Here is a 25,768-nt window from a genome sequence, read left to right on the forward strand (position 1 = left end):
TATCTCTATATGAAAGGGTTTTTCAGAGCAGAATTGCACATAAAAATTTATAGCTGTATATGAGATGAGCCCCTCTCTAGACACAAAAATTGTTGCCCCATTTTTGGAAATGCTGAATACCTTTAGCCTAGTGAAGAGATGGTGTTTTTCTTTGAAAATAAGGGCTTTTGTTAGATGTTCCCATGGCAATAAGTATGTAAATCATAGTGCAGTATTTGAAATTTTAACAAAATCTATGTCACTTAATCCATCTGTTTACAGAACTCTTCAATCTGTCAAATTTAAAGAAATCAAATGACAGGCTTTAGATGACAGCTCCTTGAAATTAAACATTCCCTTGTGTGGAAGCTGCAGGAAAGGCACTTTGAAAACAGGCTGTTGGGCATGGTAACTTCTGGTGGGCTGGTGGAAGAGGCTTTTGTCTGCAAAAAGAGTCCTGCACCAAAGAAGCGTTAACAAGGAAAGTTGGCTATGATGAAAAGGCCAAGAATTTGAAGAAGAGCCAAGCCTTGGCGTTGCAGTTTGTAGAAAAGTTCTTGGCAGTAGCAGCAGGGATTTTCCTCCTAAGGAGATGCATCCACTGTAATTGTATTTAGAATGTCTTTATTTGTAAAGCTTGTGATTTTGAACTTACCTGCTTTAGAGAGCACTATTTCCCTCTGCATTATGCTGGACATAGTGGTGAGAGAGGACTGCTGCCTACAATGTCATTGTAGGACCTTGTTTTGTGCATTTAAAATTCTACCATGTATCACAGAAAACAGTAAACATTGCAGGCTCAACCTTACCTGCTGGACTTAGTGGGGACTTGCTTTCAGTTTGAGCTTGTCTGGGCTCTTGGCCTGCTCCAAAGTGCTGTGAGTTGGGAGCCTGAGTAGGAAAGTCAATGAGCTCGGGACAGAGCTCTGACCACCGCAGTGGCTGTGCCTGGGCACGGTGTGAGCGGATGGGACACGTGAGCTCTGTCACAACATGTGCACCTCAGTGTGGCAGCCTTGCCATCTTCTTATGTGTGACATCCTCTTCTGGGGGAATTTTCAGACAATTTATTTCTGACAAAATCCCTACTAGCATGATCTGCTGAAGATGTGTGAGAGGCTACAAGCTTTAGGATCTAATGCCTCTTCTGGGGCAGGTAAATAGGATTACCACTCACAGTCTGAAATTTCAGGTGTAAAGCTGTGAAAATAATTCAATAAATATCTAGTCAATTACCTTTATTAAAGTATTTTTGGACCTGGTTTGCTGGAGTGTGTTTGCCTGTGACAGCGTTGTGAGGAGAGTGGTTGCTGCAAGTGCATTAACAAGTGGGAGCTGGAGGCAGCATGAGGCTATGAAAGGAGTCAGTGTTGCGATGCGTTCTTCTAAGTTATTTGCAGCTCTGTTTAGCTGTCTGCTGTTGTCAGCAGTGCAGACTGGAACAGCAGGATTTTGAAGCTCCCAGGTTGCTTTAATATTCATTATTGACTGGCTGAAAAATCTGGTTCTCTGCAGATGACATTGCTAAATATTGCCAGCTATTGTCAGTAAAACTCTTTTTCTCTTTTTTTAGTGATTTATTCTGTAAGTTCATTTCTGCTTTTAAGGTGCAAGTATTTTTTGAAATGTTACAACTTGACTTCAAACTGGTGACTTAAATTATGCATCACATAACAATGTGATTTAGTGTGACATAACTGCAACAGAGTGTGATGGAACAAGCAGACCTAGCTAAGTATGAGGCTTGTGAGAGAGACAAATTAATCACTAATTTTGCTGATCATCTGTTCTTCCCACTGGCTGGAGAAATCAATGCCCTACTAAAACTGTTAAAAGAAAGCTATCTGATTCCTTAAACTGATTCTTAGCAAATTAGTATTTATAGCTGTGACACCTAAGATCCTCAAATCATACAAGTTTTAAACAGCCAGTGGCTGTTTAAGCTTTTCAAGCCTAGTTCTTCATTTCAGCAGCAGGGAGTCAGCAGCAGGGAGTTTGAAGGACCACATGTTGTGACTGGTACCAACACCTTCTGTTTGGAGCTCAGCTTGGGAACTGTAATGTGCAGCCAGGACCCTTTCAGCATGGTTCTGCTCTCCTGATCTCTGAAAGCTGGCACAGGGAGAAGATCAGCTTTATACATTTTCTGCCTGTGCATTTGTCTGCTGCATTCACAAATTATTATTTCAGGTCCAGTTTCTCAAATGATTTCACTAGCAGAATAAGAACCAACTCTCAAGTGTAATTGAGTTGCCACTGTGTCAAGAAGCCAATGGATGTCACTTCATCAAGGTCATCAAACCCATTTCATGCAGTCAAAGGAACATCTGTACTATCTGATTAGTCCAAAGAATTCAAGTACTGCCACAATAACAACATATTACAGACTTGTAACATGGAAGACTAAAAGGCACACATTATAAATGTCCAGCAGGGTGAAAACCAACCCAAAACCATGTGATGTCAGAGGAATTGCCAATGCCTTATGTTCCTGCAATTGGAAGAAATTTGAACAGTGAGATTCTTGTGAAGTTGAACGTACCTCAAGCTACAGAGAAACAAAACCCATTTGATGGTCCTTGCCAACCTGACCTCAAACATGTGGATTGCATAACTGTTTGGCCAGCAAGATAAATCAGTCTAAAAATCCTTAAAAAAAAACCTTCCCCCAGGAAAACTATCTCAAGTCCAATTTACAGTCTTTTACAGGATAGTGGGAAAGGTAGAGAAGCATTGATATTGTAGGTGAAAAACTTCTTTTTAATTCCTAGAGGCACCCTAGTGGGAGCTTGAAAACTGAGATTGATATTGTATCAATAAGGCACAAGGTACATGCCTCCATTTAACTCTCTCGGTGAAGTTTATGAAAGAGAAGATGCCTCAGTGTTTGGTCCTGGGCCCTCTAGCCCTTCAAAGCACTCCAGGGATGCTTCAGTGCTAATTGAAGCTATCTGAATGGTACTTTCCTTTTTTCATGGAATTGAACTTTAAATGAGAAGATGGAGTAGGCTTGGATAAATATTTATGCTGTGCACTAGCATATGGTGTTGTTGAAGCAGATGCAATTCAGTCTTAAAATTCTTATCTTATACCAACATGTTACTGATCGTAGAAAAGCATAAATTACACAAGTTGCCATCTGTTTTCAATTACAGCATGAAAACACTGAGGCAGGTTGGGGTTTTCCTTTAGCTGTGTTATCAGCTCGCTGCTGAATTCGATAACTACATTAGAGTGAGTTGAGAATGGATGTATTTGGTAATGTGAACACTCAGAAAAAGTTGCTGACAAACTGCTTTCATAGCTTGTCCATAAATAGAGAAGCAGCAGAGCTAAACATGCACTAGCACTACCCACAATGAATGCCACTGCTGTAGGGCTTGAATATAAATGTACATAGAAGTTTCAAACACATCTCTGTAAGTGCTTCATTTTCTGATAGTATTTATTTATAAATTATGATATAAAGGTTTATTCTTCTCCACAGAAATATGGAAGCTGTATTTAAGCATCTATGACTTTATAAAAATCTAATTTTAAGAAAAGCTGATTTTTTACTATAAAATCAGTCTGGTTTTGCAAAACCAAAGAAAATCCAAAGATGTTTTGACTCTGTCTTTCACTTTATGCAGCAGTAACCAGGACCTCAGATTTTATCTGCTATTAGCTATCACGGAGATTGGAGAGTGAACCGACAAGGCTAGCATTAGCCTCAAACATCACTGAGATCATGCTTGAGAAGAGTGGTTGTTACATTACAGAATCAAAGAATGGGTCATGTTGGAAGGGACCACAGCGGGTCATCTGGTCCAACCTCCCAGCTCAAGCAGGGTCATCCTATGGCACACTGCACAGGACTGGGCCCATCCAGTAAGGAGGATTCCACAGCCTCCCTGGTCAATCTGTTCCAGTGCATGATCACTGCTGCACAGTAAAGAAGTCCTTCCTTTTGTTCAAGTGGAGCTTCCTGTGCTTCAGTTTTTGCATGTTGCCTCTTGTCCTGTTGCTTGGAACCACTGCTGAGACCCTGGCCCAATCTCTTGGTACCCTCCATTTAGCTAGACATAAATGAGGTTCATCAGTCATCTCTTCTTGAGGCTTAACAGGCCCAGCTCCCTCAACCTTTCATTGTAAGAGACATTCTCTGGACCCTTGACTGACTTTGTAGCCCTACACTGGACCCACTCCATATTTTCCATGTCTCTCTTGTACTGAGGAGCCCAGAACAGGACACAGCACTCCAGATGTGCCTCACTAGGGTGGAGTAGAGAGGCAGGATTGACCTGCTGGTAATACTTTTCCTAATGCACCCTAGGATACCACTGGCCTTCTTGGCCACAAGGACATGCTGCTGGCTCGTGGACAGTTTTTTTGTCCACCAGGACTCCCAGGTCCTTCCCTGCAGAGCTGCTTTCCAGCAGGTTGGCCCCCACCCTATACTGCATGGGGTTGTTCCTTCCCAAGTGCAGGACCAGGACATTAGGACATGTTAAGAGCATAGCAATAGTGAACATAATGTTGAACAGTTTGATGAACACTTTGGATGGCTTTTTCATTATTATTTATTCAATTCTTAGTGGAAACCTTTCTAAAAGACTCTAAAGAAAAAATCAGTAGGGTTGTGCTAGTCAGTAGCATAATGATTCAACATAAGTTGGAAGAGATCAAATATTTGTGAATGTAAAAATACTTACATCAAAAATGAGTTCTTGACTGGTTGTGCTTGACAACTTTTTAACATGTATAGCACTCACCATGCTTTCCTGATCAGTGAATGAATCTCTGCCTGGATGTTGCTACTCTGTCTGTCTTCTCTTCTTGCTCAAGTAGTCATCATTTGCTGAAGTAGTTTGCTGATGAGCTGTGGTGATGCTCCCTAACTGTCCCAAGTTTTCAAGTTTCCCTGTGTGTATTTAATTAAACTCAATGAGTAGTTCCCAGATTTTTAGAGTGAATCTTTTTTACCACTTCTACACAGGTTGGACCTTCCTTAAAAACCATGTTACTCTTACTATACTGGGATTAATGCCATGAAAATTATCACAGTAACATGGTTCTGTGAGGACTGGGCAGAAAACTGCATTGCACCCATCTCCTCTTGTCTGGGAGCTCTGTGAATTCAGCCCTCTCACCAAAGTAGAGGCTTCTCTAGCTGAAGAAGAACGTGGCTTTGAAAGCTGCATTGTGTGTCACTGCCAGAACTTTGTTGAGTTGCCAGAAGGAGACAAGGTTTGGCAAATTTCTCCTTTGCTTTCATTTCAGACCGCTACAAGTGAAACAACAGAGTCTTTATGTCCTTGACCATCCTTTGCGTTAGCACAGTGTCTTTAGGTTAATTTATATAATGGAAGTTTTTTCCTCAGCATTGTGAATCCCAGTGCAGAATTGGATATCTCTCTTCTACCCCTTCACTTCACCAGCTACTCTGTCCATTTTATTCCTTCTCTATTTTGGAAGCCCTGCCATTGTTGAACCTCTGTGTCAGGAGACTCTTAGAGACACTGTTCCACTGGGCTGCTGGTGGACCTGCCCCATGGTGGCCACAAGGAAGTCACAGTTTGGATTTGGAGTCTCCTTTTATTCCTCTCACAAACCCTCTGTGCAATACTGACCATTTCCCACTAGAATTCTTGTAAAGTGGTATGGATTTAAATAGAGATGGAAAATTTCAGAAAATCGGACATATTCTCAAACATAACCAAAACATTTGATGAGTAGATCTGTTTTGGCACCTGTACAGATAAAATTGCTAAAGTTTCTTTTTTTCCTTGTGGGACCCGTGGTTCACAGCATAAGGTCCAGGTTTTCCAGGTTCAGAGCAGTGAATTTGCAGACTGGGCCCAGTGACTCCCATGCAGCAATGTTACAGCTCCCCAGGTTTCAAATGTCAGTTTGTACAGTTCTCCTCTTTCTAAGCTATCCTTCTCCCTCTCCTGAAATTGGTGTTTGTATTAACTCCAGATACTTTCTTTGTGACATCCCAGCCTGCCACCCCTGCCCAGGTTGTAACTACTCTGCAGACAGACACTTTCTATTTCCAGTGTTACCATATTCCAGTCTCTGCTGATCTTTATGAAAATTCTCCTGTTTTGCTCCACTTTTCACTAATAAATCATTAGACTCTTAATTGTGAAACTTTAGATCTTTTAAAGCCATTATGAAGTTTCTGTTATCTTCTGACATGTCAGAATTTCATCCTACATTCCTACTCTTTTTGGTGGATCTCCATTTTTTTCTGCTTGTTTCCTTGGCTTGCCTTGTTTCTTTGTCCACAGAGTTGAATAAGGAAAAGTTTGTTTTGAAGAAATCTCTTCTGAGGCTGCAGAACTTCTGAAGCTGTTTTAGGTTAAGTGAGCCCCGCCCTTGTGCACAAGCCTCAGAATGCACAGACACCACTAGGTAGCTGGGACTGTGCTTGCTTCAGTGGATCATGAGCCTCTGTTCTTCTGAGCCAGTGGACATAAAATTGACTAAAAAATCAGCCACCTTTATCTTGTACTAGAGACCAGGTTGCCAGCTTGCTGTGGCTATCTAGAACTGTTCTATGATGAAGAAATCAAAACTTGGCCTGTGAAAAGTATGAGGGGAAAGCCCCCCACCATGCAGTTGGGAACATTGACGCAAGTGTCACGCCAGCAGGACGTGAGCTACAAACTGCACACACAAAAGAAAACAGAGAAAAATTCTTTTTATGATTGTCAGACCTGGTTTTGAGCAACAGGATTCACGTTACTCACTATAGAGAAAAGAATTAAGACAGTGGGAATTCCCAGGTGAAATATAAAAATAGTGAGTTCAACTTTTTGAGTCTAAATTTCTCCTTTAACATCTTCCCCCCCACCAAACTTACAGGACACAAGTTTAACAAGGTTTTACTTGTTTATCCCAGACCCAAATTTTGGCCTGCAGAGCAGTATTAGGTTTCCAATGCCTCTGTGTGATTTTTCCTAAAGACTCTTAACAGAGAGAATTTTACTGGGCAATAAAATAACTTTTTTTCTCTTTACAACAACTGAAACCTTATGTGAGTACAGCAAATTTCACAATATCTCAGAGGTCTTTTTTCTGCATTCACAGTGGTGTGGTTGACTTTAGAATCGAACTTGTTTGTAGGCCAGTCACCTAAAATGCTGCTGGGCAGCAAGTGACCCACTGTACTTGTGTCTGTATGTTGGCTCCTTCTCGTCAATAGGAAGTACAAATTCAAAACACAAAATTTCTGCAGCTTCATTATTGGAGATCAGTGGATTTTCTAAATTCAGTCACGTTATTTTAATAAATGATAGTTTTAAAAATTCTTTTCAAGTAAGCAGTGTTTTATGATGGGATAACCCATCTGGGTAAAATACTACATTACCCCACCCTCTATGAAAGTGTTTTCTTGATTTTTTCTGGGGTCTTGCAGCTGTAACTATTTGGAAAGAGAGAGAGCAGCACTGAAAAACAGGGCTGTGCTTGTGTTTTGATACAACTTCCAAGTTCCTGTGTGGCCTATAGGCCATTGAATGGTGAGATCTAGTGCCTGATGGAGCAGCTGGGATCTGCCCCATGCTCCAGCCCTCATGGGCTATTGCAGGTCACTCCCAGGTGAGAGTCCAGGCTCTCTAAAGAGACTACTGTCATCTGAAAAACTGATCTGCAGGGTGCCTGAAATCTTGAAAAGGTTATCCTAAGTTCTGTAAAAAAACATAGAATTAAAGGTCAGTTCAGCAAAAAGCTGTCATTTTGAACTACCTTTGCTCTCAGCTGAGGATGAAAAGCATTTTGTATTACTTGGTTTAGTTGCAATACTCTTTTCACTTGATTCCTTGGAGAGTTCCTCAGATGCTGTTGGTTTTACAAGTCCGTGGCTATCTCAGCTCTCTGCCCTGAGCACTTCAAGGATGCTGCTGCTCCCCAGCTGCTGCTCTAAAGACTCTTGCCTGCACTTCTCCCTCTGTCTCTTTTCTTGTTGCTGCTCAAGACACAAAGTGGCTTCCTTTCATGGTATAAGCGAATGATTCGGGAAGCATGTTGCATTAAAGCCAAGGCTCTGTTTAGCTAGCCAAACACATGGAAAAACAATTGCACTTTTGTCTGTGCAAACAGAGAGCAGCTGTTTGTCTCAAACAGTGCAGACTGTTCCTGCTCATGACACGCTGGATACCAGAGGGTGCTGAGGGTGCCTTGCATGAATCTGTCTGCTCCTGTAATTCCCTTGCTCGCACTTCATGACTGTTTTTAACCAATATGGGACTTACATGAACTACAGTTCAGCATAATTATATTTGACCGTGTAAGTAAATTGATACATAGTTTTAAAGCTCTTTATTCATTATGTGTGTTTTGTTTTAGCAAATATAGTTTAGTTACAGATATACCATAAAAAAAAACACCACAGAAAGGTCAATCCAAGCATTAAAAGACATAATTTCTAAGCTTAGACTCTGTGTTCTTCTGGCACTGATGTAGTATTTTACCCAGAGCCATCTTTAGCCATTTGAGTTATTTAACATTTTCAGAACTGTTCTGTGGTAGGTATCAAATTGCACTATATAATAAAAATGCTTATAAAGTTAGACATGCAGTCACTGGTTTGCTTTCCTGATGTGGCCCAGCCTGGTCCAGCTTTACCTGTGGGTATTTCTCACTGGGACTGACATTAAGTCAGTGATTTTACACACCAATTCCCAATTAGGGCCGTGGAAAGCAGTGACCTATATTCCCCTGCTCCATATTTATGGATGGTTTGTGTTTCAGGGTATTATGTTCTTAAGTTATTACTCTCCAGATATGTACAGATAGCATTAATTTACCTTTGTGAATAATTCCTGCTCAGTTGATCTGTCAGCAAAACTCCACCACTTGCAGAGCTGAAACTTGTGCAGCCCAAGAGACTCATGCTCCGAAGCAAGAGTTGTTCTCATGGGCTCTTAGGTCAGCTCTTTTCCTTCTCTAATTTATCCACTCTGTGGAGTTTGCTCAGCAATGGTTTAATTCTCTTCCTGATGAAGAAAAAAGGACTAGAATTCCCACAGATTCCCATCATTTGGAAGGGAGGAAGGGAGGGAGAGACTATATGAACCAATGATGAAGCCCTTGAGAATCTATGACTTTTTTTTATATTATGTGACTTACCATATTATGTTATAAAATAGATATTACTTTATTACATGCATTTTTTTTTGTATTATGCAGTTTATAGATTATGTTGTTTAATTCACATTGGGTTTTTTTTCAGTTGGAGACCAATTTGTTTGGAATACTATAAAAAATTCAGCCTCTTTTTTAAAAGTGAAAGAAACATGTAATATATATGTAATGAAAGTGTAATGAAGCCTTGCTCAGGCAAACCATCCACACCACTCTGCAGTCACAGACCAAGATGGAGCACAAGAATTACAAACTTATATTTTAATTCTGTAAATAGAGTTCATTTTCTCTGCTATGAGTTGTACTGTGCTCTGCAGGTACCTGGTTTCTAGCCCCCTAATGGAACAGTGGGTCAGCTTCACACTGCTGTAAAGAATGAAAAAGAAACACATCTCTCTCGAGACAAAATCTTTTTTATGCAAAGCCTGGATACTTGCCTACTCCCACACCACCCACTGTACAGCCAATTACACTTTCGCTAGAGATATTTACAGAACTGAACACACATCTGCAATTTATTCTGTTCCATCCAGTAACCTCAGTTATGGAGGAAAGGCCATGGTATGATTTTTTAACCTTCTGGCTATATGCAGTTGGTTGTGAATTGTGAGGTTCCAGCTTTACTTTACTAATCCTATCAAGATTGCATGAACTCTTTAAAAAAAATACCAAAGATAAAAATCTAACTGGCAACATAACTTTTAGGACCTCTGATTTTCATCTCTTTTCCTCATTCCATTGTGACAGTATAAAGCTTAGCAGAGTGAGAGCAAAAAATTCAGTGCCGCCTGTGTTTGCTTTTATGTAGAAGTTAGTCTTAGGTCTTAGGCTCTTCTGTGGTACCAAATTCAGCATCTCTAGCCTGGCCTCTTTGCTGAGCATGGGGATTCCTTTGCTTTATGGCTCTGGGTGACCTATTAAAATAGAAGAAATCCTGTATCAGCATAAATGCAGGCTGTGTGTGTAAATGTGTAAAAGAAGCTGAGCTCTGCGCTCTCTCTCCTCCACTGGTGCTCTCCTGCCTCAGATTTCTCTGCACTTGTTCTTGGTACCATAACATCCATCTTACCATTGATTTCACTGGGACTTGAAGTTATCTGAAAACTTAAGGCTGCAGTTTACTGGTCTGTGTAAGCTCTGCCAGGAAGGTTGATCCTATTTTACATCCTTTTCATCTCCCTCTTTCCCTTTGCCTTCAACCACATTTGTATTTCCTTCCTTCATCATGTCAGCAAGACATCAAGGAACTTACTTTGCCTGAAGAAAAATCCTCTGATTTATTTATTTTTGCTGGCACAGGGTGAAAAGGATGAAAAGGGAGTGCTGCCTGGCTTTGGTATGCTGCTGTCTGAGCCAGCACAAAAGGACAGGAGCATCTCTTGGGACTGAAGGCACGAAGTCCTACTATGAATCTTCCTCTCCTTTGAAAGGGGTTTGACATCTGAATCCACAGACTCCTTGGCAACTCAGGTTGAATGTATCCCTCTCGGGAGCAGAAAGAGTTGTGAGGTCCCAAATCAGATTACTGATCCAGCTTTTAATAAGCAAACACTTTTCCCCACATTTCTTTTAAAAGTAAAATTATCTTTTTACCCTCTAAAGAGAGGGCAACCTCATTGTCACTAAGGGTGTTGTCACTAAGGGTTTTGTATACAAACCCGTCATGTGGTATGTGAGGTAGAAGGTGATGATGTGGTAATTGGCTGGGAAGATTTATTCAAGAGATCTAACAACTGGCAAGGCAAACCTGTGTGGCTTTCCACTTGTAAATAGCTCCTTTCTAGCTGGTAATAGCAATGAAAAGTATGAAAGGTGTACTTTTTTTTTCGTTTGTGACAAAATAACAGCCTTAAATGGAAGTTTTTACTTTCACTCATTTCTCAATTCCTTCACATTTCATATTTAAATTACATTTTAAAAAGTGACACCTTGATTTCCATCTGTTTGCTTGGAGGGTAGTGGTGCTTGGGAGGCAGGAGTGGGAAGAATGTTTCCCAGCATCTGCAGAGGAGCAAGGGGTGTGCAAGGGGGAAAGGATCCCATTGGAAAGATACCTCCTTTCAAAATGTTGGAGACTTGGATGTCCCCTTCCTCCTTGCAGAAAGCTGGAAAGCTGTGTTTCAGATGTTATATTCTTGTAGCACCTAAGCCTTGCCCAAATTTTGCTGAAATCTGTCAGCAAGACAGGAAAAGCCAAAGCAGCTGTATTGACTCTTGAAACAAGCAATGGTAAAGGCTGTATTTTCTTTTTTTTCCTTTGCGTTTTCCTTCTCAGTTTCAGGAATTTAGTAACCTTTCCAGGTGAGAGCTGTGGCCTTACCACAGGAATCGACAAGTAAGTTTTAAATTTTAGCACTGGCTCAGGACTTTCAAAAGTATCTAAAGTGTGAAAAGTTCAATTTATTTGGTAACCTCCTGATGACATCTCCAGGTCACTGACAATTGCAGAATGTTAACCCTTCAACCCTGATTTCGTGGGTGCCCATAACGAAGGGCTCTTTCTGAGAGCATGGCCTGATATTTAATAGAAATCAGGATCTTGTGGGTCTCTCATGCACATAGAAAACAGATGGGTTTGCTAACCACATATGGAGGACTTTCCTCTGGAAGATCACAGTGAATTTCAGAATACCGTAATGAAACAATCATGATTTTGAGCTATTCAAACCTCCCAGATGATCCTTGTCCCTGCTGGATTAGTAGGACATGAAAAAAGCATTTATTTATAATTATTGAGGGTATCTGTATAACAGAAATGTAAGCAGGCTGTCTCTGTAATGGATTTAATTTTAATTTTCATTAGCAAGAAGAAAAGCAAAAATATTACCATTGGGATATACTTTTCTTTTTGAGATAGTTATATTGTCAATTCTGGTATGAATTCTACTCTATAAAATAGTCAAAATACACGTTTGTTTGAACAGCTCTGAAAGAAACTATACTTAGAAGCTTTTATTTTTGTTCTTAGGAAAATTACTGAAGAATTTTCCTACATTTGCCTAATTCATAATTTTTACTTGATGCTAATAAGTTGTTTTTTTTAAAAAAAGGAGATAAAAAGAAAACAATACATTTTTTCATGCATTTTGGGAATGGTTTGTCTTAAAGTAAAAATTATCTGTGTGACTTTGGCTTCACATCAGATGATAAGAAGAAATAGTACTCAAGGAAGCATGTCCCAAACTATCCAAGTGTATGTAAATCACTGTGGATACAAATGATGAACAGAGCAAGGGGTTAAATCCAGTCTGTCTCATGCTGGATGACTGAGCCTGCCTCGTTTCAGACACATCTTTCCCAACGAGAACGACTTATTTCTGTGCAATGTGCTAATAACTTCTGAACTACCTCGGTCTCAAAGGGATCTGCTTTGCTGCAGAACGTGGGCCTGCTTTGTGCTGTCAGCTGCTAGAAATCTGTTTTGGATCCACACAGAGTCCAGGAGTGAAATTCTGGCTCCTCCAGAGTGAAAAGATTAGTGCAAGACTGGATTTTACACTCTCTCCAGCATTTTAAAATATTTTCCTTCATACAGTTGCCATGTGTACAGTAATAGTCACACTTCCAGTGGAAATTAATTGGTGGCAGTGTTTTCAACATCTCTTTATGCTGTTAATTGCTGATGCCAGAGCTGCTATCAGTACCAAACAGCCCATCAAACCTTTTTGTTTGGTTGACCTTGTTGCTGTTGAAGGAGAAAACTCGGGTGCACTGGCATTGTGCTTTGCAGTTTTAGACCGTGAATATTCCCATTGCTGCCTAGATAATGGGGTAAAGTCTCAGTACTGCTGAAAACCAGTATTTTTGCCACTGTCTTTACTGTGTCATTGCATAATCTAGCTTTGAATTTGAGAACATCAAGCCCGCATTATATTTGGTAATATTGGTTGCTTTGGTATCTATTTGATCTGCAATTTCAGTGGCGTTTGTACTTTCTTAAAGAGTAGTTAACAAATAAACAAAACACCAAAAAACCATTAAAACTCCACAGTCAATCAATGAAACAAACAAACAAAAAAAGCAGAGTGGATTCCAGACACTGATACTGGCACTGAAATGTAAATGATAAATCCTTAGAGAATGATCACCTCACCCCCTGCAGCTGCTGGAGTGGGGCACGCACGTTTGCTGCTGTGGAAAGGACAGTCCCCCACCATTCCCTGCCACACTGCCTCCTGGCAGTTGTATTCCTCTTAATCTGAACTTTTTTTTTTTTTTTAAATTATCTCAAATTAAGGTGGCCATATAATCATGGTCTTATCCTACTGTTTTGAGATATATTATCTATTGACCGTGCATGGTTGCTACTTGCTTTGTACCAGAGATGAACAGTTGGACTCACTGCATCCATAAATTTAAATGTCTTTTTAGGGCTGTCCCAAACAGCAATGACCACTTAAGTCAAAGTCTGCAGTAGGAATTTCCAGCTCTTCATAAACTTTCACAACACCCTTCTAAAAAGTGTGCCTAGAAAAAGAAAGGACATTTTAAAAGGATTTTTAAACATATTGTATTAAAAAAGCCCATCAAGCAAGGCTTGGCTCCACAGAGAAAGCTAACAAAAGCTCACAGTGCAAACAGCATCTGAATATCCAAGGATCTAGGCTAGCTGCCTATCCTCTGAGAACATTCCTGTAGCATTTATAAATATTAAGGTCATCCTGAGGCAGAACTAACAAAGAATTAGTGACAGGTATGCCATGTTTTTATTTAAGGATTGGCTTTAAGGCAGTTGCGCAATTCCACACCCATGCCTGCAGCCAGTCTCTGACATCCCTTAGAAGGATCCCACAGTCATCCTCAGCTCGGGTCCTGATCAACACCAGCTCAGCTGTCCAGCCCTGGTGCAGGCAGCCCCCTGCGAGGGAAGGGGCCTTGGTTTGGCCAGCAGGCAGTTGTCCCAGCAGGAAAATCAAGGGGTGTGGATGTACATCTGCAGGGCAGCTTGGCAAGACCGAGGAGGGCAGGCAGCCAAAAATTGCCGTGGAGGAAAGAGCAATTACCAGTGAGGGGGAGGAAGGGCTGTACGTTTCCAAGTACAGCACAATCCTGATTTTGGCCAGTAAATGTTACGGTAACAAATTATTCTCGCCTCTTCTTGCCATCTTCAGTCTGATGATAAATGGCATGATGAATCTTTGCTAACTTCTTTAAACTACAGGTTCCCAGATCCTTTTTGTTCAAATGTAAGCCTGAACTTGAAGTTTATCTTTTTATGGGGACACCTGGATTTGGTTAAACCTTCTGTATGCATCATGGAAAACCCACAGAAAGACAGAGGTGCTTTTTCTGCCATTCTTGCTTCCATGAGCTGCTGTTTCCTATGGCGGGAAATTGAAATACTCAACAATAAATGCTTATTGCTGGAATACTTAAATATTTGAAATCTGTTAAGGGAGGTTTTTTTTTTTTTTTCATTTGAGTGTTGCTTTATTTAACTATTATTAGTTCTGTGGTTTTTAGATCACCACATCCTGACCAACAAAATGGTAGGAATTTATTCTGGGCTGTGTCATTTCTTGAAGTCTGAGGGATAAAAAGGGATGGTTATCTCCTGTCAAGCTCCTTGGAGAGCAATGAGGAAATGAGCAATAAAAGGTTCTTTGAGGCTCTTTTAACTGTAGCTTATCATCTATTATAGTTACTGATGTGTGGAAACCAACAGAAATAATTTACATGTTTGTAGTTACAAAGCCCTTAACAGCTGCAGCTATGAGCTGAGCACTTACAGCTTTTTGAAATGTGTTTTTATAAATGTAACATTCAATCATTGTGTTTTTGTAAGCCAGTCTCCTTAAGAAAATTCCTGAGATAATAATATATGGGTTGACATATTCAGTCAGGGCTGGTGAGTGAGTGCTCACTTGCTCTTGCTTGTTTTCTAACTTCAGTAGAGCAATGCACAATATGAGCATTTTTGGAGCAGGATTGATGATGACTAAAATGCACAAAGCAGCACTGCATTTCATTTCCCCTTGCTGGATGTACTGCTGAATGGGAAATCAGAGTGGGAAGAGGAAAACTGAATGAGTTGAGGGCAGTCAGCGCAACAAAGGGCTCAGGACTGTGCAAACCTCTTTCTCCTCACCATGATTGGAGCACACAGCAAATGGCTCCACATTTCTTCATGAGGGAGCCAGGGATTTTCAGAGACTCAGCCCTCAGGAGCACTGGTCAAGCAATTACTATGGAGAGAGCTTTCTACCCCCAGGGTAGTTGGCTCTTTATTACCATCTCCTGCTCCTCACGGGTTTTTTCCTGAAGTTTTAGGATGGGATTGTGCTCTTCTGTGTATTGCCCTCCCATCTGCATTTCTCTTCTCATGTGGCCTGGGTGGACTTCTTGCATCTAATCCTCTCCACTGGGAATGATGAAGCTAATAAGCCATGTGGATCCACTGCAAAGGAGGGCACGAAGGGGGCTGTTCTCAGCCGTACGCATTGCTGGTTAACCGTACCGCCAAGGGCATGTGATAAAACAAACACACTGAGAATGCAGACGTGTCAGCTCTTGTCTTCCACAAGAAATTCATTCTTTGGCATCCAGATTGCTGTTCACGTTGTGCCTGTACCATCTGCATTTACACCATTGCAGCCCTGGTGTGGGTCACTGACTGGTCTGAAAGTGTGTTCCTCTGGCAGGGGCATTCCCCAAATGCCCCTGAATGCTCGTGCCATGATCCAGCATGCAGATTTGTCCATTGAACCTGGCCAAACATGAGTCCCATGCATTGGGATTCCAGTAACTCAAGAAGTCTGAGAATATGCAACAGCAAAACAAAGATCAGCCATTCAACTTCCAAAAATTGCTTTAAGCCAGAAGAGACAATGTTTTTTCTGCTGGTCTGTTTTAAATCAACCCAAGTATTATTCTAGAGCCAGAGCTATAATTTAGTAATAATTTAGATACAATCTTGGAAAGCCATAGAAAGTATTAGGAAATATCACTGGAAGTTGAGACCTACAGATACTGCAATAATCTGCATTTTAAACTAAATAGACATGCCAGTTAAATACTAATTGGACATACTGCAGAAGATGATGGGTAACCTTTTCAACAAAAAACCTTAAAATTTAGAAGGATTTGTCTGCATGCAAAAACTGAACCATTTTCCCAATGCTACTTGCAGCTGAAATATTCATATATAGGAAAGATTACTGCCATGGGAGTTTACTCAGTTATATCACTGATTGCAATACTTTGGTGATCATTTAGGCTACCAATAAGGCTACTTCCAGGACCTTCAGCTCTGCAGAGGAGTTCTGAGGGTAAGGAGTAAGGTGCAAGAGTCTACCATCCCTTCAAGAGCTGCTGCTGCCACTCTTCCAGTGCAGAGGCTCTAAATAGCAGAGATTAAAGACATTGGTGATATTTTTTATGAAATGTTACATTTTTGGATTGGGCTTGCTTCCTCTATAATTCTTCTTAAATTGATAGCTACATTCTGTCCATTTTGAAGAAATACAAATTGAGTTTCACCACACACTTTACTTGAGAGGGAAGTTACCGGCACACAAAAGTTAAGTGACTTGGCATGTGAGAAAATATGCTTTAGAGCTAGCATTGGAGGATGCCAGAGCAGCTTCCCACTTCTCCCACATCCATTTCTATCTTGTGCTTCTGTCTAAATAGGAAAAGTGAAAAATCATAGATGGATAGAATTGTTACTTCTGGAAAAGACTGTTTGGTCTAATAGAATCAAGTCCAGCCATCAACCTGACACTGCCGCGTTCACCACTAAACCATGTTCCCAGGTGCCACGTCCACATGGGGTTTTTAACACTCGCAAGGATGGTGGTTCTATCACTTCTCTGGGCAGCCTGTTCCAATGTCTGACTGCCTGTTCTGTGAAGGAATTTTTTCTCATATCACAGAATCAAATAGGATGGAAAAGACCACTGAGATCATCATGTCAAAGCTATGACCGAACACCATCATGTCAACTAGACCTGGCACTAACACTGCCCTGGTTCAACCTGAGGCTGTTTGCTCTTGTGCTGTCACTTGTTACCTGGTAGAAGAGACTGACCCCCACCTGAGTACAGCCTCCTTCCAATGAGTTGTAGAGAGTGGTAAGGTCTCCCCTGGGCCTCCTTTTTTGCAGGCTAAACACCCCAGCTCCCTCAGCTGCTCCTCATCAGACTTGTGCTCCAGACCCTTCCCCAGCTCTGTTGCCCTTCTCTGGATGTGCTCCAGCCCCTCAATGTCCTTCTTGTAGTGAGGGGACCAGAATTGGACACAGCATTCAAGGTGTGGCCTCACCAGTGCTGAGTACAGGGGAACAATCCCTGCCCAGGTCCTGCTGGCCACACTGTATCTGATCCAGGCCAGGATGCCATTGGCCTTCTTGGCCACCTGGGTACACACTGGCTCATGTTCAGTCCCTGTTGACCAGCACCCCCCGGTCCTTTTCCAATGGGCACCTTTCCAGCCACTTTTCCCCAGCCTGTAGGACTGCATGGGGTTATTGTGACCCAAGTGCAGGACCTAGGACCTGGCCTTGCTGAACCTCATAAAATTGACCCCACAACTGATCCAGAGTGTCCATATAAAATAAAGCATGAAAATTGCTGGCAATACTTGTTTCATAGATTCTTTCTTACAGATTCAAGCTGACTTACGGGTAAGATAGCCTTATAGTGAATGTATTATTTCCATTGAAACATCTCGACAATATTATTATTCACTTAGGCTCCATATTTTTATCATTAAAAATACAGATCTAGACACTACACGCACTTTTTGACCTTTTTGCTAAACACAGTAATGTTATGATTAGATACAGAGAAGTCTTAATGTCTTTGAGGAATCAGTATTTATCTTGCTTTTCCTGCATTTTTTACAATGTTGATGTGACTTTTTCTCTGTGTGTTTCAAGATATACAATGATATTGGTCAGTATATTTCTAGCAAGAATATTTTGCTTGAAAATATCCTATGATCATACAAAACCTCCAATGTTTGTTATAGCTTTTGCAAACAAAATACTAGCATATTTGAAATTAATTAATAAGCCATACTTGGTGAAGGAAATTAAAACCAATCACATGGCAGTAACATTTTAATCTGTCCTAGTACTGACTTCATCTTCCATGATATTATTTCTTAAAATTTGGATCCATTTGGTTCATGTTATACCACTGGAGGTTTTGGCACTGAATCTAGTGAAGTCATCATCCAGACCTTGCCCTGAGCCTGGAACATGGTGCATATTTTTACTGTGATTACCAAGAGCTGACTAAAATGATTTCTAAGTGTTTAAGAGAAACTAAAGATAACAGACTGCAATAGCCAGAGCTGTCTTCATTGAATCATAGAATGGTTTGGTTTGGAAGGGAACTTAAAGACCATCTCATTCCCACCCCTGCTGTCAGCAGGGACACAAGCTCCATCCAACCTGGCCTTAAACAGTTCCAGGGATGGGGCATCCACAGCTTCCCTGAGCAGCCTGTGCCAGTGCCTCACCATACTCATAATAAAGCGTTTCTTCCTGATACCTAATCCAAACCAACTCTATTCCAGCTTAAAGCCTTTCCCCCTTGACCTGCTACTCCAGGCCCGTGTGGAAATAGTCCCTCTCCGTTTTCCTTCTAGGCTCCTTTTAGGCACTGAAAGCCACAATAAGGTCACCCAGAAATCTCATCTTTTCCAGGCTGAACAGCCCTAATTCCCTCAGCCTTAGTTCTTTATAGAAGAAGTGCTGCATCCTTCTAATCATCTTTGTGGCCTCCTTTGGACTTGCTCCAACAGTTGTCCTTCCTGTGCTGCAGACCCCTTAGCTGGATGCCGTATTGTTTGAAAAGCACCATTGATACCATAAAATAATCACTGATACAAGAAAAAATAACATTGCTGTAAGAAAAAACTATTAATATTGATAAACGATTGATGAACCTCAAAAGTTCAGACTGGAAAGTTGAATTCCACCAATTTGAAAGTTGAAGTGGTTTAAAAAAAAAAAAAAAGGAAAATTAATTTGCCAGATCAATTCTAAGAAAGGTGGGGGTTTTTAAGAGTACCAAGTGAGATGATGTGAGGGGTTCTGGAGGTTTTTTCTACCCAGGAGTTGATAGTACCTCTGTGTAATTAACCTAACAAAATAAAGTCTAATGCATAACTCATTTTGCTGCTTGCTTTCTCCTCAGGTTTGCCAATTTGTCGTGTCTGTCAACGGCCTCAATGTTCTCCATGTGGATTACAGGACAGTAAGCAACCTCATCCTGACTGGCCCTCGAACAATTGTGATGGAAGTGATGGAAGAAATAGAGGCCTGAGAAAACACAAAATCCCTGTTACTGGACACTTTGTGAGACAAATAGCAACAGCCATGGAGTGTTATGACACAAGGCAGCAGAATGTTGCTGTGTCTAAACAGATGATTTTGCTTTTATGGGAGGAGGCTCTCTTTCCTTTAATAATAGCACTGGTGATTATGCTAAGATGTGAACAATAGCTACCAGCTTATTTTCACTATGGACTTCTCTGTGCCCAACAGAGACAAGACCAGGGCCTTTAGGTGGTCTGTCCAGCCATGGCTGCATCGGTCAGAATGGGTTCCAGCCTAAGAGGCTGTGCATATTTCCTCACAGTCCAATGCTGGATCAAAGCACTTCAGGAGGTGAAAGAGCCAAGCACTGTGGGGTCAGGGTGTCACTGTGGGGTCAGATGGTTTCCATGAGATACTGACATTAATAAACATTGTCCTGGTGTCCAGCTTTGTCCCTGGAGCACGTGCAGTCACAGTTGCTCTCTCCTTGGGCTGAGGGACAGCTGACTAAATCCTGGCTTGATTACAATCAAACACAAATGAACTGCAAATGCATGAGAAAAGGTGTCTGTGCTCTCTAGAGGATAGTCTGGTATGAATGTTTGGGCCTTACTGATTACAGGGTTAGTCTAGAAAGAAAATGGAAAAACGTGTGGTCTTTTACAAAAACTGCCTTTGAAAATTGGTCTTTTGGTTTCAATGCTTGTGTGCTGGATTAGGTGCTTGAGTATAATATATTGATTTTGAGGTTTTTTTCCATACCTGTAAAGGAAAGGTGCCTCAGTCTTACTATTCATCACTTCGGAGAAGAACCTTAATTCCCAGAAGAATATTTGGCAGGTTGTAGTGGGAAATTCACAGTGTTAGCGTAAGGAATGATGCATCCAGATTCTCCTGTAGCAAAAGCAGACTTCAAATTGAAGCAATGTGCTTGAATGTACAAGAAGCTTATGAGCACTTTCCAATCATCTGATGTTTTGCAAAGAACCAGCTTCCCTCATGAGCTGCATTTGACACTGTTACAAACAAAACATTGTATTTAACTGACTCTTATTGTTTCTCAAACAGAAGGATTTTTTCATTGATAAATTCATGAAAGAAGTATTTTTTAAAAACATATATAAAAATTCTGAATTCTGCAGTTAGGTGACTCTTCAACTCAGTGATAAGGGGACTGCATTGGTTTTCTTTGATCTTTGAACAGAATGAATATATCCTGCTCCACAAAATCATACACTTTGCAGACTTTCTCTGCTGTCTGAATTTTACAATTAAAGCTTGACTTTCTATATGCACATACCACAAATCATCAGATTCTGGCATGGGGAAAGTATTTTTCCTCAAATAATTTTGAAACATGTTTTGTATTAAAAATTGTTCTCACTAAAAAAATTGCTCTTTCAGTATGTTTTTCATTCACTCAAACACTTTTACTTCAGAGATACAGCAAGTCTTCAAACTCATGTATTCCTGCAGCTTTGTAGGAAGAAGGCCTTGAGTTCTTTGTTTCTGGTTTTGTATATCTGTGGCTGTATTTTCACCAAGAAAACTTCTCATATTCCACTAATATGCAGCAGTGCAGGGAGGTATAAAACTGCAGCTGCTTACTCGAAAGTAACCAGGCACCAGAGTGTTTGGAGGGTTTGTTCAAACTGTCATCTATGACAGTTCTGAATCCCGATTGTACTCCCCAAAATTTTGGAACACATGTATATGCCACAGCGGGTTGCATTTTACAGGTCATCCAAAATAAATAGCTGGGCATACAATGTTATATTCGATTGTAATAACTGTCCATGGTATCCACTCAGTACAGTTGGAAACAATCTTCTTGTTCCAGGAATGTTTCAGTATGCTAAAAGTATTTTGAGTTTGTGAATCCAGGAATGCTTCTCCAATTATTTCTATTTAATGTCTATTTTTTTTTAATTTTCTTTTTTTTTTTCCTTCTTCTCTTTTTTCCCCCTAGGTTGTTTTGGTGGCTTAGCCCCTTTAGAATATAAATTCTGCATGTTAGGCTAAGTAAAATATTAAAATTGAAGGATTTTCTTAGCAAATTGCTGATGATTCTCTCTAATGCCATCATGGGTTCATCTGTATTACATCTCTTGCCTTAGTTAATATTCTGCTAGAAGTTCTCTGTAGCTTACAGATAATTAAGAAACTGGGTCAGAATTTGGCTTAATAATGCATTACAGAGTGCACTTCAGACTGGAGCAAAAAGAGTGGGAATGGGGGCAGGGAGAAATCTGTGCATTTCATTATGTTACAGATTGGAGATGGCATCTTGATTCACAAGATACATTAGTCTCTATCACAATTTGAGCACAGCTACTTGCCTTCTGTTTAACAGAGATTTCCATATTGTGTTCTCAATTTGACTGACAATCTGGGATTTAATTAATTCTTTCCCTCTTCAGTGTGACAAAGGTATTCTAATTGTGTCTGCAATGATATTTTGTATTTTGGAAGAAAGTATGGAAAGTAAAGAATTAAGCTATGAAATGTATAATTTCCAATTAAATTGGAGTTTGTCTGCACACAGTGCTGCATATGCTCCGAGACATCCCACAGCAGTCAGTGTCAAACTCTCATGCACTTCAGAGGGCAGAGAATTTTAAATATAACAGAGCACCTTGCTTCCTGCAAAGTGCCAGGGGAAATGTAAGATTATTCACGGAAATGAGGCATTTCAAGAGATATCTTGAATGAATAGCATGAATATAACAGTGTAGAATGAAGCAAGAAACCAGAAATTAAAAAACGAACCCTGGCATCAGCAGTAAAAGCTTCATTAAAAAGACACGCATTTTTGTAAGACTTACTGTCTTCTGTGATCTCATTTTGGTTACTGTAGATCTTGCAAGATCCTCTAATAAATCTTTAAGCCTTAATCACTCAAATTAGTGCCATTCCTCTGTACATGTACATTTGCAAATCACTTATGGACATCTTCAAGCAATGTAATATTTAATTAAATTCAAGTAGCAGTTAAGCTAATTGGAGCATTAAATCAGTGCAATATTTATAATATTTTTCCTGTTATATTTCCCTAAAGATAAATTATTTTCATTATCTTTTTTCAAGATCAAATACCATGTGTATGGTATTGACCACAACTGGTTCCACAACTAGTCCCATGGAAGTCATTTCATTCACACAATGATGCAATAATCCATTTCAGGTGTATCAGTACTTAATTGTCTGCATTTATGTCTGCATAGAAGCTGAAAATAAAACTTTCAGAATTAAAAAGACATGGTGTTGTCACCAAATGGTGTCACAGCAGCATCTGAAATATGAGTGGGTGTGGCCAGCTGTACCTTCTTCTATGAGATTACATTCAAGACGAGGTTTGGAGTGAAAAGGTCATGCAGCAGGACTGTTTTTCAAAGTGTTTTTCCTATTTTTTTTTTCTCTATTTTCTGATCATACCCTCACTAATGACTAAAGTGCTAGGAATGTGTCAAATGCTGTCCCAGAATTACTGGTTTAATGGTCAGCTTGTTCCCTTAGCATGGTCTGGATCTCTGAGAAAACTGCCCCAGTGTAGTTCAGAGAATAGCATGAGATGTGAATTTGGTGCCTCTTGGCCTTCAGACCAGAGACACTCTCTGCACTGTCTTGATGTACTAACATAGATATAAACAAATGAGAATAGTCTGAAGTTTAGGAAGAGGAAGCTATTGACTCCTTTCTTCTTCTGTGCTGATAGCTACAATGCATGGAGGTTTCCTTTTTCTTACCGAATTATAGAGTAATGCTCTAATAATTTCAGATAATTCTGGGAATCAAATACTAATTATTAATGTTAATTTTTAAAGATATTATTTTAATTTTAGAGACAGGAGAAACAATATGTCTTGCAAAAGTGTTTGTTTAATGCAAGACAGACTGAGAAATCAAGTGTTGCAATTATGAGCATTTTCTTCCCAGTGTGCAATTGGAACTAGACCACTTGTGTAAGTGAAAAATCACTTGTATGTCACATACATAAATACAGTTAGACAACACCACTCTTCAAATAAAGTGACCTACTAACCTTTTACAATAAAATTATCATTAAAGGTTTTCATAGATCACCCTTTTTAAATGTCTTTGGTGAGTGAAGTGTCTTTTATTTTTCACTTATATGTGTTACTTACAAAAACAGAAAACAGTATCTGCCAATTCAGTAATTCCCTTTGTATATTCACAGTGCAGATAAAAATATCATTAATGTTCCAGAGAGGCTGAGTGATTTTAAGCCATGAGATTTCTCTCCAAACTTGTACATAAATAAATATTTATAGCTTAATTTTTAAAAGGAGCCACTAATGCAAGAGACAATTTAAGAATGTCAAAGGATATAATGGGAATCAATGATACAATTAATTTATACTATAAAGACAGTGTTTCATGCATAGCTACCTAATCTTTGTACTTGCAATTCCTCAGGAAAATTCTGAAATATTCAGAAGGGAGTAGCTATAACTGTCAAACTGAATGTCCTCTAGGAAAATAGCTGTTGTTTTGCAGTTAGGTATCCACTCTCATATTGGCCATGGGAGCTGTGAATTTCCAGTACTGTTGAAACTCAAGTTTAATAAGGACACACTGAAAATGCAATGCTTAGCTTTAAAAGCAGGGGTTGAAGCAGACACTGTACTTCAGGTAGCACAAATTGTTGTAGTACCTCTTCTACAAAGATGCTGCCATATACCCATAGGTTTCCCATCCTGTGCCACTATAACTCTCCTTGAACTTAGAGTACAATAGTCTCCTACTGGCTTTTGTATAGCCTTGTCAAATAATAATCATAATTTCTTTCCAGAATTTGCAGGTGATTTGCAGAGGAAAATTCTCTTTTATGTGCAGCCTCTTGCTTCTGTTCCTAAGGTGCTTATACATAGAGACATCTACAAACTGCTCCCTAGATTAGAGTGCATAGACAGCTAGTGGTATTCTGAGCACTCTTATCTTCACTGCTAGCTGTAAATGACTGCAGATTTTTGTAATTACATTTTATTTTCCACTTCAGGTTTTAGAGTTTCTCTTATTGAACAGAAAACCAATTAATTTCTCCATCTATCTGATAGAGAAGTGCTGCATTTCCCCCCCTTATGTTTGCAGTGGGACATATGATGAACAGAAATACGTTTCTGTTTGAATTCAAGCCTGACTCAGGGAATACTTACCTGCCCTTCTCAAGGCAAACATCCTCTGGGAAAATGTCATGAAAATTTCATGAAAAACCAAGCAAAACCCACAATATGATGCCTAGTAGATCGTACCTGGAAAATACATAGTATGTTCAAATAATTATTTTAAAAAAAGAATAAAAATTAAGATAAGTTAACTTGTTTTAAAATTCTTGTTGATGATTTTAAAATATAAGCAAAATGAATGTAGACCACAGAAAAGAATCTATCAGACAGGTGCAGTGAAGGGATGTAGCATGGAAAGGTTCTGTCATAGAATGATAGAATAGTTTGGGTTGGAAGGGACCTTAATGATCATCTAGATCCATTCCCCTGCCATGGGCAGGGACACCTTCCTTCAGCAATACCTGACCAGGTTGCTCAAAGCCCCATTGAACCCAGCCTTGAGCACTGCCAGGGATGAGACAGTCCCATAATCTCCCACTAAGTTTCTTAATAACATCACAGAGAGAAAAAGTGTTGTTCTTCTATGGCTAAATTTACAATTTATGTTCTTAACCCTGCGTTTTCAATAAGAGCAAAGTTGTAATTAATGCTTTTACATTTATGAACATTCAATCCTAAAATGCAGTACATAAGAATATAGTAAAGATATGTTTGGTTGGGAAATATCTCCCTTTCAAATATAACAAACTATCCAAAGAAAATATGTCCTTTAGCAAAATAAGTTCCATTTACATTATGAAGTAATTTAAACTTTTTTCATATCTTCTATTTATAAAGTAGAATGCAAACACTGCATGTATCAACTAAAAATAAATACACATGCAAGCTTGACTGAACAACTGTTTTGTCAGTAGAGTTATGGGGCTAGCTAAACTAGCCCCATAAACTGAATGCTTCAGGTTTATTAGCAAAAGTTTAATTAAGTGTGATGTTGAGCAAAGCCTGGGAAATATTAAGTGATTACACTCAGAAGTGCTTAGTAGTTTGCAGGATCAGGAACCCATTTAATTGCTTGTAGTGCCCTAACAGTCTTGCTTTGCCTGCAAAATATTTCTAGAACTATGATCAGATTTTCTTAAAACTCATTTAAAAATTGCAGATGGAATGTACTAGCTTTTATGGCTTAACTTGGAAAGGAAGAAACAGTAAAGTATTTAAGATCTTAATGTTACATTTTCTCAATGTCTGTTTTGTTTTATAAGCATTTTCAGCTCAAGTGCTTTCTGAAGATAATGTTATGCAC

The 25,768-nt window shown here is 39.7% G+C and overlaps 1 protein-coding gene across 1 annotated transcript in view; it reads left to right on the forward strand.

Annotated features, from left to right (window-relative positions):
* The window catches only part of DEPTOR (DEP domain containing MTOR interacting protein), a 77,915-nt gene extending 54,440 nt beyond the window's left edge, over nucleotides 1–23,475 (forward strand). Inside the window, exon 10 of the mRNA XM_054000922.1 lies at nucleotides 19,257–23,475. Within this exon, the coding sequence (XP_053856897.1) occupies nucleotides 19,257–19,385 (129 nt within the window). The 3' untranslated portion in view covers nucleotides 19,386–23,475. The remainder of the gene's footprint in view (nucleotides 1–19,256) is intronic.
* The last annotated feature ends 2,293 nt before the right edge of the window (nucleotides 23,476–25,768 follow it).

This window comes from Vidua macroura, chromosome 1 (genome assembly GCF_024509145.1).
Source record: "Vidua macroura isolate BioBank_ID:100142 chromosome 1, ASM2450914v1, whole genome shotgun sequence".
In the NCBI taxonomy this organism is placed as follows: Eukaryota; Metazoa; Chordata; class Aves; order Passeriformes; family Viduidae; genus Vidua; species Vidua macroura.